The following is a 13,423-nucleotide window of genomic DNA, read 5'->3' as shown; positions in this document are numbered from 1 at the left end:
TAGTGGATAAACTTTTGATTCTTGCATATTATTTCTGATCATATTTAAAAGAGTTTGAAAAAGCGGATTCAGTTTTTAAAAGGTGGCATCACAATTTTAAGAGAGTTTTAATATTTCCCCAAAGTACACAATAAAGATTCTTGTAACTAAATGTTATACTTTGCTAATCCATCGCAACAAAGAAAGATTATGAAATTCTAAAAGCTGGCACTCTTGCAATAGAAAGGTCGGAGAAAAACTCTGCAACATAAAAGCTATAAATCAATCTTTTTACTAGTTATTCTTTCTCCAGTTACATTTCAACTGGTATAATATTTTACTATGGAGGGCTGGGAAAATTATATAAATCGGTATTTAAAAAAAAGGTTAATATAGCTCTATGTAGCGCCTAAATTTCTTGATATTCTATAAAGTACTTTCAGAATATTTATTGGTTATCAAATATAAAAAAAAATCTTTAAACCACGCGTATGATCTTTAACTGTTGAAAAATATGTAGTTTGGTCTTGATCATGAATGCATGAATCCTCTGCAAAGCCCATTCTAGTATTGCAGAACAAACATTACCAATTCGATCGGAAGTCCCTTATAGTGAAAAAAATTTCAAAAGACGAAAGAATAAACTTGAATATTTTTTTTATCTAAGTTTTTGAGCTTTTATATTATCGCATTTGCATACATGAGAATGTATAAATCAATAGACAGTCGACCCATAAACGGATTTGATTCGAAATTTCATAAAAACGCGCATATCAGGCGCACAATTGAGTGCTAAATTTCATTCATTCAAGCACTTACGTTTTGGAGTTGTGGTGAAAGCTTATAAGCCAGTTAACAGCTACGCTACACGAGCAATTGCTTTTGTATTGTGGTCATGTTACTTGGCTGCGAACCACAAGGTCCCAGGTTCTATCCTTGCTCAATTCAATCCGCCACAGAGTTATTGCATTTATATGCTTGTAAAAGTATAGACTGAAAGACAGTCGACCCTTCAAGAGGTTTGATATAAAATTCAAGAAAAATATATGTTTTAAATATTAAAACTACATACCAAATTTAATTTATCTATGTTCAAGTGAATTTGAATTATCCTGTATGCTTACATACAAGAAACATACAACAGTCAACTCCAATATATTTTTGGTTCCAAATTTTGTATAGATCCACGCTTAATTTGCAGAATCTGTATACTAAATTTTATTTATCTCTCTTTGTTTGGTAGTTATAGTCTTCTATTCGGATAGATGGACAGCCTGACTTTTTTTCAAAGGATTTCGTTCAAAATTTGATAGATTTCTGCAAATTCAGTGTAAAGGTCATGCAACAAATTTTATCCGTTTTAGCTGAACATGTTTATGAATTATCTTATTTACGTTTAAACGGAAATAATTACAAGAATGTATTTTTCAGAAGCCTAACAGGTGTCTTTATATAGGTCTCAACCATGCAGATGTATCTAAATATCGAGTTTCATTTTTATTACAATTATTTCTCTTTGTTCACTTAGTATATGAATAAGTAGATATTGGTCGTGTTACTGAATTACGTAATCTATATACTGAGAGAGCAATTAAATCTTTTTCTTACAAATGCAATCTCACAATAAACTGTTGCAAATATTGACTTGATAATTCTTCTAAATAATTTCTTCTAAAACTTCATGTGCATTGCATTAAATAATTCTCAACATGAAGATCAACCTTGTTGTGCCTAATTACTTAGTTTCGAATTCGAAATGTAATGAATTTAACCTGTTAACTGGGGAAAAAAACTCTTATTCAACTCGTTTCACAATGAAGATTTTTTTCTTCATAAGTATAAGTAATATCATCCCATATGACAAATTCCCATGATGAAAAATGTCGCCATGCCGATTGCAGTAATAGTTGTATATGACGAAATATTTCGTCATACTCATTTAACAGGTTAAAAGTTGCGCAATGCAAACTCTTCATTTCTCATCTTTTTCTATCTCCTCTGTTCACACAAAAAGCTAAATATATTTAAAAAAAATGCTTTCATGGTGTCACCCTTGATTGGCGCCCCGGTTATTTATACACCCGTTGAAAACATATTCAAAACGCCACTGAGTGAAATGCAATATTTGCTGTTCTAATTATAGATCTCGTTCTGCTTCGTCAAGATCATAATAGCAGATATTTCCAAAAAAAGCGAACTTCTATCGCAGACTATACAAACTGAAATTCAAATATGAAAGAAGCATGATTTAGAAAAATTCTCTTCATTTCAGTTATACGACTGAGTATCGTAAAAGAATAATATTTATACTAATAAAAAGTTAAGAATAAGTTCTCTAGAGAATGCTGATGACAATAACGCAATAATGATGAAAGCCCAAAAGAAACAAGAAAGATGGCGATATCCAATTGGCGGGTTTTGTAGAAATATGCTAATTTCTTAAAGATTAAAATATTTTTATTAAATTATTTTATCATTTTTAAAACGCTTAACATTCATCACAGACAACAGAAGAACTTATCTCTCTCTCTCTCTTTCGCCATTTGCAAAAAAAAAAAAAAAAAAAAAATGTAAAAGACTTATTATTTTCAAATGTGAATTGGAAAAATATTTCTTTCTCTTCGTTAATTCTGATGAAATTATTAGATTGCTTGCTTGCATTTATATTTTGCTAATTTTTTTCGACTCATATTGAAGTGAATCCTTTGTTAATGTTCAAATCTGAGATTTCTAATTTTTTTTTTATTTTACATTGGAATTTATTTTTTGCGTTTTTTACAACATTACTTTTAGCGTTAGATATTTTATTTTTTATCTATATATTAGGAAATATCATTTTTTAAGTAACTTGGTTTGCTCAAGGAAAATTCATTTTTTTATTTCATTAAAATTAACATTTTTTTTTTCTTAAAATAATTATTTTGATTTTAATTGCAAATATGCGAAATTTAATTTTTTAATCATTGCATTTATATTTTTGATACTTTTATTTTGTTTAAAAGGCAAGACATTTTTTTTTCTCGACAATTTTAAGATCTTTTTTATGACTAAGCAAAAAGAAAAAAAAACGAGATAGCTATATTTTTCAACAGAACCATGTATTTGCATAGTACGAAAAGCAAATATTACGTTTTTATGCAGCCTTAACCAAAATAACTTTCTTTACTTTTATTTCTCCTTTTCTCCGAAAAAAAAAAAAAAGAAATTTTTTTCCAAGAACTGGTTTTGCAGTTTTTCAACAAGGAAGTACAAATATGAAATCGAGGAATACTCATATCTTTTCATCTCTCTTTTTTTTTTCAATATTTCTTCCGGAACCGAGAGCCGCCGCATTTTCGTAAGGCCTTCTGGGATGTGGACGACTGATCCCAAAAGAAAAATTCCGTCTTATGAAGATTTATGATCAAAGAATCCCGAGTTCTCGTTGTCCAATATAAATCCATCGATTTTGAGGCGAAGAAAGTGGGTGGAATAATTCTTCCATTATCTGCTTTCATCTCTAATGAAATGCGGGTGAGTGGCAAATCAAATAAATAAAAATTCTTGTCAGGAAGCTAAGGTAGGTTCCGTTTGTCAAATTATATGAAGATTCCCACCTCTCCGCTCCCTTCATCTGTCATTCACAAGTCTTTAATTTTATGAGAGTTGGAGCTATAAAAATGAATGGGTAAAAATCTTTTTTTTTTTAACTTTGACCTCAAATCTTATGGTGCATCTAAAAACCTTCAGCATGAAAATTATTCATGATATTGAGACAATGAATGCCTGTTAGATTTTCAATTTTTAATAGTAAGGGAGTTAAAGGGAAATAAATATTTCTTTCCCATGCGCTTTAAAGTGAATGATGGTTCATCTACGAATTAACCGAGGTTTTTAACCTTCTCATAAAATAGTCTTCATCCGTTTCACTCAAAGCAATTTAGTTATCTGGTTCATAAGTTAAAATGGGTAGAGTTTATGCATATTGTTACGAATTTATAATATTGCTACCCAGCATGTTTAGTTCCATCACAGGAAAGATAGTTTTACGAGCAGCTCTATTGGGTACTGATAGAATGCCGATTCAATGACCCCATGTTTCACGATACTCTTGGCGCCCATTTAGCGACAAAATGGATGATACTAGATTCTTCAAGAATTTTGTTGATATGTCCAATAGGAACCAAGTTATGCCTGATTGTTCGCAAACCATCTCTGCCATGCTCTGGAAGCAATAAAAGGAGGGCAGTCCAAGCCGAAGTTAGTCTCATAGTGAGTCAAAGAAGAATTATTCGAATCAGTCCAGTGAAGCGCAAGCATTGAGTAGAGATTAAGTAATAAGTAGACTGAGAATCGGTACAGTGCGCCAAGTTTTGGAGACAAGTATTGAAGCAGCATCGAATCATGGGTGGAATAGACAGTCATATAATGATGAATCGGCAGCTGGGATAGCTAACTCGAGGAGCAGACGTTTGGAGAGACCGTAGTAAGTAGCTATGTAGATTCCCTCCTCCTGCTGAGTTTTCTCTCGCCACTTTGTGTGCTATAGTTGTTTTTTAACTACTGATAACTACTTGTGGACTGCTGTTTGTTCTAAGTATGCTGACTGTGTCACCATACACCCGTTACAGCGAACCCATCGATTTTAGAAGGATAATTTTTCGTTATATATATATTGAATAATTTTAACAGACTTGTGGCCATAAAAGTGATTTTTTAAGAATAAACTTCAATTTATTTTTCCATGCTCGGGCTTAATTTCAACACGAGAAAAAGCAAGTTTCTATTTATATCGCGACACAAGAGCATAGTGAAAAGAATTTTTCCCTGGGTGATTTTATTAAGAGATTCTTTGAGGGATTTCTTTGACTCTTATTGACTTAGGAAAGGGAATCTTAAGTATTTTTGAAAGGAGAGCGCAGGTATTAGGCATTTTCATCCTTTCATTCGGAACATGAGAAACTTCAATCGTCATCAATTTGAGCACGTGTTAGAAAGAATTAAAAAAAAAAAGTGGGATTCGGATCAGAAAATAAAAGAAAATTTTAAAATAAAGTATCATAGTAAAGTAACATTAAGATAAAAAAAAAGGAATAGATTAGGAAAAATATAAAATAAATTAAGAAATATCATAAATTTTTGACGGAAGTGTGGTTTATAATTCTAAGGAACTTAATGCAAAATATGTTATCTTCCAAAGGAGTGTCATGAAGATCGATTCAATAAATAATATTATTATAAGGATTAATATAATATATTATTCCAAGAGAAAATACCTCTTATTTACCTTCGATTTAATCATAAGATCGAATAAAGAAAGTAAACAAATGACAAATAATCTTTTAAGATTTATATCTTTCCAATTGCGGAAATTTATCCTTTTCAGTTGTCATCAGTGGAACGAGAATTATTATTTAAATTGAGATGACGATAAGAAGCACAAATTGATTTGAATATTGAATTAAAAATAATTTTGAAAATTTTTAATGATGTGCCAATTTCGACTTAAGACTAAATTACCATAATGCTTTTACACTGAAGTACTTACAAGTTGAACTTACAAACAATAATCAGGTATTTTAACTTTTCTCCGCGAAGTAGCCGTATGTTAAATTTCTATTTATTCATATTTCATCGCATATAACAAATAAATAACGATAACTTTTTCAGAATAATTTAAATCCTATGCAAGTATCCGTTATCTGGAATAAGATAAAGTTCTTAAAGATTAAGATTAAGGTATAAAGATAAAGATTAAAGTATAAGATTGTATTTACTCTTTGATAGTACTGAAAACTTGAAGATCAAAATCTCAAATATCTAAAAAGTTTTCTTGGTGCATTTTTTTTAATTTCTGAAATTCGTTTAAATTAGTCATGAATCCAAATTACAGTAATATCTAATTCCGAAGCACAACACTACAATTCACGGTTTTTCCTTTCGAATAAAACTACTTAAAATTAAATTTAAGAATAAAAACAGAAATGAAATCTTTGGAATTAAAGAACGATTTTTCCAGTCGCAATACTTTTTGTCCTCGTATTATTAGCTAATTTTTTTCAATTTTTTTTAAAGAAAAATATTTAAAATTGTTCTTTACACGCAATTTAAATTATTGCACTTTAATTTTCAAATATCATTCAGTAAATATTCTAGCAGTAGGAATCGTATGGATAATTTCAAATATTTATTGTTTTTTTAAGGAATTTCTTAACAGACAGAAAAAAGCAACAAATCGATGCGAAGAGAATAAAAAAAATCAATATCTATTTCAAAACCGAAATAAAATCGTTTTAAAACAGAAATTGATCTCATAGCATTTAAAAAAAAAATTATTTTATTCTTTCTATAAAAAATAATCAAATGATTATTTCCTTATGTAAATGGCAAAATAAAAATAATAAAATAGCTTATTTTTAGAGAACCCCTAGTTTACATACTCGGCGTTGCTAAGGTTTAAGTTTATTTTTCATTTAACATTTTTAATCTAAAAAATAATTTTATGCAAAATATTTTAATACATGAAATTTATTTAATATTATTTGAAGCGTTTTAATTTAACATAATAATAACTATTGAACCAAGAGATTTTGAAATACAACCAACAGCTTAACGTTTTCAACAGTAATTAGCCAAATAAAGAGTTGTGCTCGATATAAATGTTAATCATTTGGCTTTAAACTTTTCTTTCAATTCTCTTCCAGAATTCTGAGAATCTGTTCTGGCTACAATAATTTATTTGTATTTCTTGCTCTTCAACAACGAAAATATTATTACAAGTATTGCACAAACTGTGTTTTAAGGCCAATAAAAGCATATGCAAAAAATATTTAAAAGGTAATAACAAGAATCAACAAAAATGAGGGTGGAATAGTTCAAAGACTTCATTATCCAGAAACAAAGCATCTACAAATTTTCTTATTTATAAATAGTCAACGTCTATAAATTATTTATTAAATTTTGAAAATTTCATAGAAATTTAAAGAAATACTTCATAAAAATGAAATGTCATTAATAATGCGAAGTTTTGAATATAGAATAACTGAGTAACTCTTTATAGAATAATGATGTTTCTTTTGGGATAATTTAATCTCAAGGAGCTGCGTAAAATGGTAAAAATTTGATTATTATCATGTAAGAACATGATGTTGTTTTGTTGAGGAGATTTCGAAGCTCTAAATTGCGTAGGCAATGAATAAAGCATAAATGGCAATTTTCATCATCTTTTAATCGCATGTATTTTTTTACCTGCTTTTACCTATATTACATTATTATTATTATTATTATGTATGCTTCTTTGAAAGCAGATGCATTTTTAAAAGGTTGACGTAGAACTATGAAATCATAGCTGTTATTTTCATGGAATGTAATTTTTATCGGAGGAAATTAAATAATTTAATTTTTATAATATGTTAAAAAAACGTCACTCGCGTAATTAACAGTTTTGATAAAAGTATTTCTTTTTCCTCCAATGGGGGAATATCACTTCATTCATTATTAAGTGGGAAATATTGAAGGATTTGACTCCTGTTCTAAGATTAATCCATTATGAAACTGTTTTGTGATCTCAGAAATTAAAAAATAGCAGTCTGTGATTACAAAAATATTGTTTTCATAAAAAATCTATATAAATTAAGATGTTTAAAAGTTTATTTGTAAATAGTTTATCATTTGGAAAATGCATTGCGACGGAAACGCTGCTTATTCAGCTTCCAAACGTGGCATTCTTTTTTATGAGAACATGATGTTGTTTTGGTTAGAGTGTTTTGAAGCTCGAAATCGTGTATGAAATGAATAAAGCATAAATGGCAATTTTCATTTTCAGTTTTTTCTTGACTGGCAAAAAAGTTTTGGATCTCTCGTAAACCGGTTTAAACTGGTTAATGACTTAAATTAATTAAGAAAAATAATGACTTAAAAATAATAATGTTCTCGCATGATAACTTGAAATTTGCGATAGTAGATTTCATTTTCATTTTCCTTTTTCCTTATTAATTTAATATTTAATTAACTTTGTAATGTTGAAAATATTCTTTATCAAGCCTTAAATAATAAGTGTACTTCAACAACACTTAAATAATAAGTATGTTTGAATTCAATTGTGAAATGTATAGCCACAGCAGCTTCTAATTTTATTAAGATTGTAAGAAACTGACGCCACTATGTGAAAGTGATTGGAAAAGTGTATTTCAAACTAGATTAAGTGATAAGAAGTAAAGCTTCAATGTTGAGTAAACTTGAAAAATAACAAAATCCCCAAACTGTAGTGATGGATGTTTAAAAAAATTGAATAACCTAACAGGATTAAGACGACCAGAAGAGAAGAAAAATAAGAGGAACAGAAAGGAACGAAATTTCCTATATCGAAACCATTGAATCTGTTCCAAGAAAAGTTGCTGCTCTTACAACTTTTATTTAATTTGTTTCAACTTTGTGAAAAAGAGTTTTGTTTTTGATTTTACACTCACTATTTTGTTGAGTAAGAGTTTGAAATATTGTTGCGTATTCTCGAAGGTGATCCCAAAAATCTATTTTGATATTTTTTAACTATCATTTAATCGATAAATATAATTAAATTATAATTCTTTTTGTAGTGAAAAAATAATAAATGAATCAATCTTTAAAAAAAATCAAATGCTGAAAATTAGAAATGTAATGTTCAATGCCCTGATAAAAAGAGTGTTTCTAAAAACTAATTTTATTGAATAAATTTCTTTTGTAAAGAAATGTAATAGTTTCCTCATACTTTTCTTTTACATAAATTTTAAATATATCATGAAGAAAAGCATGGGTATAAAAAAAGATGTAACGGAATCGTACAATATGAAAAAAAAATTACTATTTTATTATTTTTCAAAATACTGGGCTTATTTCGCATAGTTTCAACCTCATTTAAATGTTCAGTAATTCTTCGAACCAAGGATTTTCTGCAGGGTTTCACAATAATTCTCAGTATGACAGAGTTTCCTCTATGTAATAGACAAATATTTCATTCTTGAGAAAAAGCATTTCATTCGAGCTTATTTTCTTATTATGTGGCGAATAATAATATTTTATGTTTAACTCGTCTGACTTTAATTATATGATCTTTGCACTCAGTACGTAATGGTTTTACATATCACAATCAATGGAAAGAATGCCGAGTTATCCGTCCAGCCAGATGGCTGTTTAATGTCAAACCTGTAATATTGCTAGGTTTTTTTTTCCCTTCATAACGTTTTTTTTCTTTATTCAAAATCTTACAAAATGGAAGGATACCTATGATTCTACTTCAGCTTATTATAAATATTCTATCCCTAATAAGTATTTTAATGCTATTAATTATTTTATTATAAGTATTTTAATTCTAAAAAGCGTTCTATTAATTATTTCATTATAAGTAAGTATTCTTATTCTAAATCTTCAATTAATTCTTCTATTATAAATATTCTAAGTCTTTAATTCTTTAATTATAAATATTCTAAGTCTTTAATTCTTTTATTAGAAATATTCTAAGTCTTTAATTCCTTTATTAGAAATATTCTAAGTCTTTAATTAATTCTTTTATTATAAATATTCTAAGTCTTTATTTAATTCTTTTATTATAAATATTCTAAGTCTTTATTTAATTCTTTTATTATAATTCTATTAATTATATTATTATAAGTATTTTAATTCGAAAACATATTCTAATAATTCTTCTATTATAATTATTCTAATAATAAGTATTCTATTATTTTATTATAAGTGTTTTAATTCTAAAAATTATTCTATTAATTCTTATATTGTAAGTATAATAATTCTATTAATTATATTATTTTAAATATTTTGATTCTAATACGTATTTCATTAATTCTTCTATTACAAGTATTCTTATTATAATAAGTATTGTAATAATTCTTCTATTATAAATATTTTAATTCTATTAATTATTTTACTATAAGTATTTTAATTCTAATAAATATTTACTAATTATTCTATTATACGTATTATAATTCTAATAAATATTTACTAATTATTCTATTATACGTATTATAATTCTGTTAATTATTCTATTATAAGTATTTTAATTCTATTAAGTATTGGGAAGAAATATGTACCTAACACTACTTCCTTCATATAAGAAAATCCAAAAAACATGTAGCAGAAACAGCATTTTCCTACAACGCAAGTAATTTAGCTCTCTAACAATCTCTGCTCTCCTTCGAAACTTCCAGCAATTTCTGAGTTCTTGGCAAGAGCGTTATTTGTTGTAGAGCTTCTATTCTATTCTCTAGCCGGAATATGGGATATAAAGATCGTTCTTCTCATTAGTAACGTAAGCTCCTTTGAATTGCATGCCGTTTTCGGCTGGAATAGTTAAAGAGGTCGGCACTTTAGTACTTTCAAAATCGGTGCAACAAAGTGCAGTTTTCTCAGATCAAGGAAAGAAAAACAAAGTTTTTTGTAAAATCAAAAACTTAGAATTAAAACCACATGATTAAAATTAAGTTATAGGATTTATATTTTATTCTGTTGTATGGATAGGAATTTTACTTTTAAAATATAATAATGTTTCGATTCAATCTAACAAATATCCTGTAATCTGTAGCCTTTAATATCCTTATTGTGTGTTTAATTGTCGGAAAATAGGGTACATTAAATTAAAACATGAAATGAAAACTCCATTATTTTTTTAATTTTATTTTAATAGATTCGCTTTTAATCAGAAAAGACCATTTATAGTTCTTATTATGTATTCTGATATATAGCATTATAGATATTCTATTTTTTTTAATGCTTGAATTAATATCCTGTTCAGTATGATTTTTATTGACAATTATATAATAAATATTTTATAACTTTTATCTATTTAATTATTTTAAAAAAATAATCGACTTAAAAGCTGGTTTTGCATTGATAACTTTTTCAATGTTTGCCTTTTTTTAATTTTAATTCATAGTTCTGCTACGAATATTAAGTATTTGTTCAATTTAGTTGTATTAATATCTCGTTTTAAAGCAATGCTAAAATTTTGTGGATGGATTTTGTAAATTTGAACAGTCGTCAGATGACGAGAAAAAATTCTTAGCTGGCTAACACGGCATTTGTTCGATAGATTCGGATTTCGTTTCTGGAACACTCCAACTTCCAAATGGAGACCCTACTATCAGGCCAACATGAATGAACATGCTACAGGTTTTCGATATTAGATTTCTGCGAAATGCGTTTTTTAAGATGAAAATGAATTTTTCTTCTCTGAAATTTATGCTACATTTTAGTAGTTAAATCGTTATGTAATATTAAGAAATGAGTTATAATTTTATTAAAGAGTTGCTGAAACTCTTTAAATTTGATTTTAAGCATTTTTAGAGGATAATATATGATATTTAAGTAAAATGAATTCATTCTAAAATCATTCTGAAAGATATATAAGTAGAAATGGTTCGAAAGGTGTCAATCCATTAAAATATTGCTCTTTAGTTTAAGTAAGTTTAATATTTATTGGAAATATAGTGATAAATTAAAACAATATATTTAAAAACATTAGTGTAACTCAAAAAGATTATTTAAAAAATTTATTTATAATCAATACCTGATTTACATTAATAATTTAGTACATGATCGCAAAATTCCACATAACTTATAAATGATTCTGTATGTTGCATTATTATAATAGTATCTCAAATTATATTTAAAAAAATTACATCAAAACTGAAAACAAAGGCAAAAAATAATTATTTGAGTTAAGAACATACCTTCAAATGAAAGAAATGTTTTCTAACTTCAATTTATTTCTTTATTTCGACATGATTAAAATGTGCTTTTTCTGGATAAAAAGAAAGGAAAACATTTTCGAGAATTAACCGTAAAAGAAACTTCTAATAATAAAATTGAAAACTATAAAGTTAAATATTACAAAGAGCTTTTATTAATTTTTTAACCAAAGTTTCCTTCCTATGATTGGTCAATTTCAAAATTTTTATTGTTATCTAGAATAAAACCGAACTTAATATTAAAAAAATTTATTTTGGAAACAAAAATTAATAAATAAATAAAATTTGCTTTCTATATCTTATCAGATGCTAACTCTTATTTTTCCCAATTCTGTTTTCATTAATTAATAATATAAATTTAATATAATGAACAATTCCTTCTCGTTATTGAACTTTATATGATTTAGTTTATATTATTTCTTTGATTAAAGTGCTATTTGTTTTTTCTTTTTTTACAGATTGACCAATCCAAGGGAGCCAGACCCAAAATCCGGAATCCAAAAGAAGCCAAACGCCAGCGATTTGTTATGAAACAAGCAAAAACAATCTCCAAACCTCAGCCATTAGAAAGTGTATCTGAAAGCGAAGAAGGTCAGGCATTGCTCCCCAAGGCAACAGATTTCAGCACTCCCGGGCCATCAACTTCCACCGAAAGGAATCACCCCGAATTCTTTGGAGTCCGGTCCTACGTCCACACGTTCTACGAAGCTATGGCGATGGACAACCCGCAAGATTTTGAGAACGAGTTCGGATACCCTGTGCCATCAAGAAAACGAAGGAGGCAGCTTATGTGCTGGAGATGGATACTGGGTTCTGGTGTCGTAACCCTAATGCTGGGTGCCATACTTATTGCAATTGGATTTCTTGTGCCAAAAAGGAATGTAGTCGTCGACATCCAGGAAGACATTGAGATCATAGACAAAGAGCACATGGCATTCAACTATGCTCTTGACATCGTCAAAATTATGGGGATCACCTTGTTCTGCACAGGTGGTTTGATGGTCGCTGGCTTGTTTTTGGCTCTTACTTTCATATGCAAAAGTAGAATCGATGATCCATTAAACGCAGAGGAAATACCGCTGGCAGGAGGCGATGCTTGTCCAGATACTGGTCCGAATGCAGCCATGGATGTCAAAGTACCTGCTACAGAAGAGTTGACCGCTGTACAACCCAAAAGAGCAGATCCAGAAGAAGTTGTGATGACCAATGCTGGACTCTGCAAGATTCCTTAATTTATCATACTGATTTCGTAACCGCACAGCAATTGTGGATAGTCTTGTGTATATGAAATGTTGTATTTCATGTTTCCCTCTATCACATGTAGTTGATGATCTAGTAGTCTGTTTTATCCTTTGTGTAATATCATTTAACGTTGCCACTCCAAATTATCAAATATAATATCATTCTTCAAGTGATGCTACCGCGTGATGTCTTCAGGTGCTTTTTCTTGTAAACACTTATAAAACGTGTTCCTTTAGTTATAGTAAACATGAATATTTTGTATATGTATCGTATACATATTAGAATGAAACATATGTCTATATTTCAGATTATAAAATTTAATACATTACATACGAACATTTTATGAAACATTTGATGATATATATATTTAAGAGTTTCATTATATGGATGGTAATTTACATAAAATCTATATTGGAAAAATATTGATTATCATGTTGAAACTGTATATATTTGGATGACATCTTTTCCCCTTTATTCAGTGTCTTGAA

At 28.3% G+C, this 13,423-nt stretch overlaps 1 protein-coding gene across 1 annotated transcript in view; it reads left to right on the top strand.

Moving 5' to 3' along the window:
* Positions 1 to 13,423, top strand: part of LOC129962501 (neurensin-1-like) — a 161,443-nt gene extending 148,020 nt beyond the window's left edge. The window contains exon 4 of the mRNA XM_056076244.1: positions 12,152 to 13,423. Coding sequence (XP_055932219.1) covers positions 12,152 to 12,925 — 774 coding nt within the window. The 3' untranslated portion in view covers positions 12,926 to 13,423. The remainder of the gene's footprint in view (positions 1 to 12,151) is intronic.

This window comes from Argiope bruennichi, chromosome 3, assembly GCF_947563725.1.
Source record: "Argiope bruennichi chromosome 3, qqArgBrue1.1, whole genome shotgun sequence".
NCBI classification, from domain to species: domain Eukaryota; kingdom Metazoa; phylum Arthropoda; class Arachnida; order Araneae; family Araneidae; genus Argiope; species Argiope bruennichi.
The sequence above is the reverse complement of the archived record's forward strand: the minus strand, read 5'-3'. Positions and strand labels throughout refer to the sequence as shown.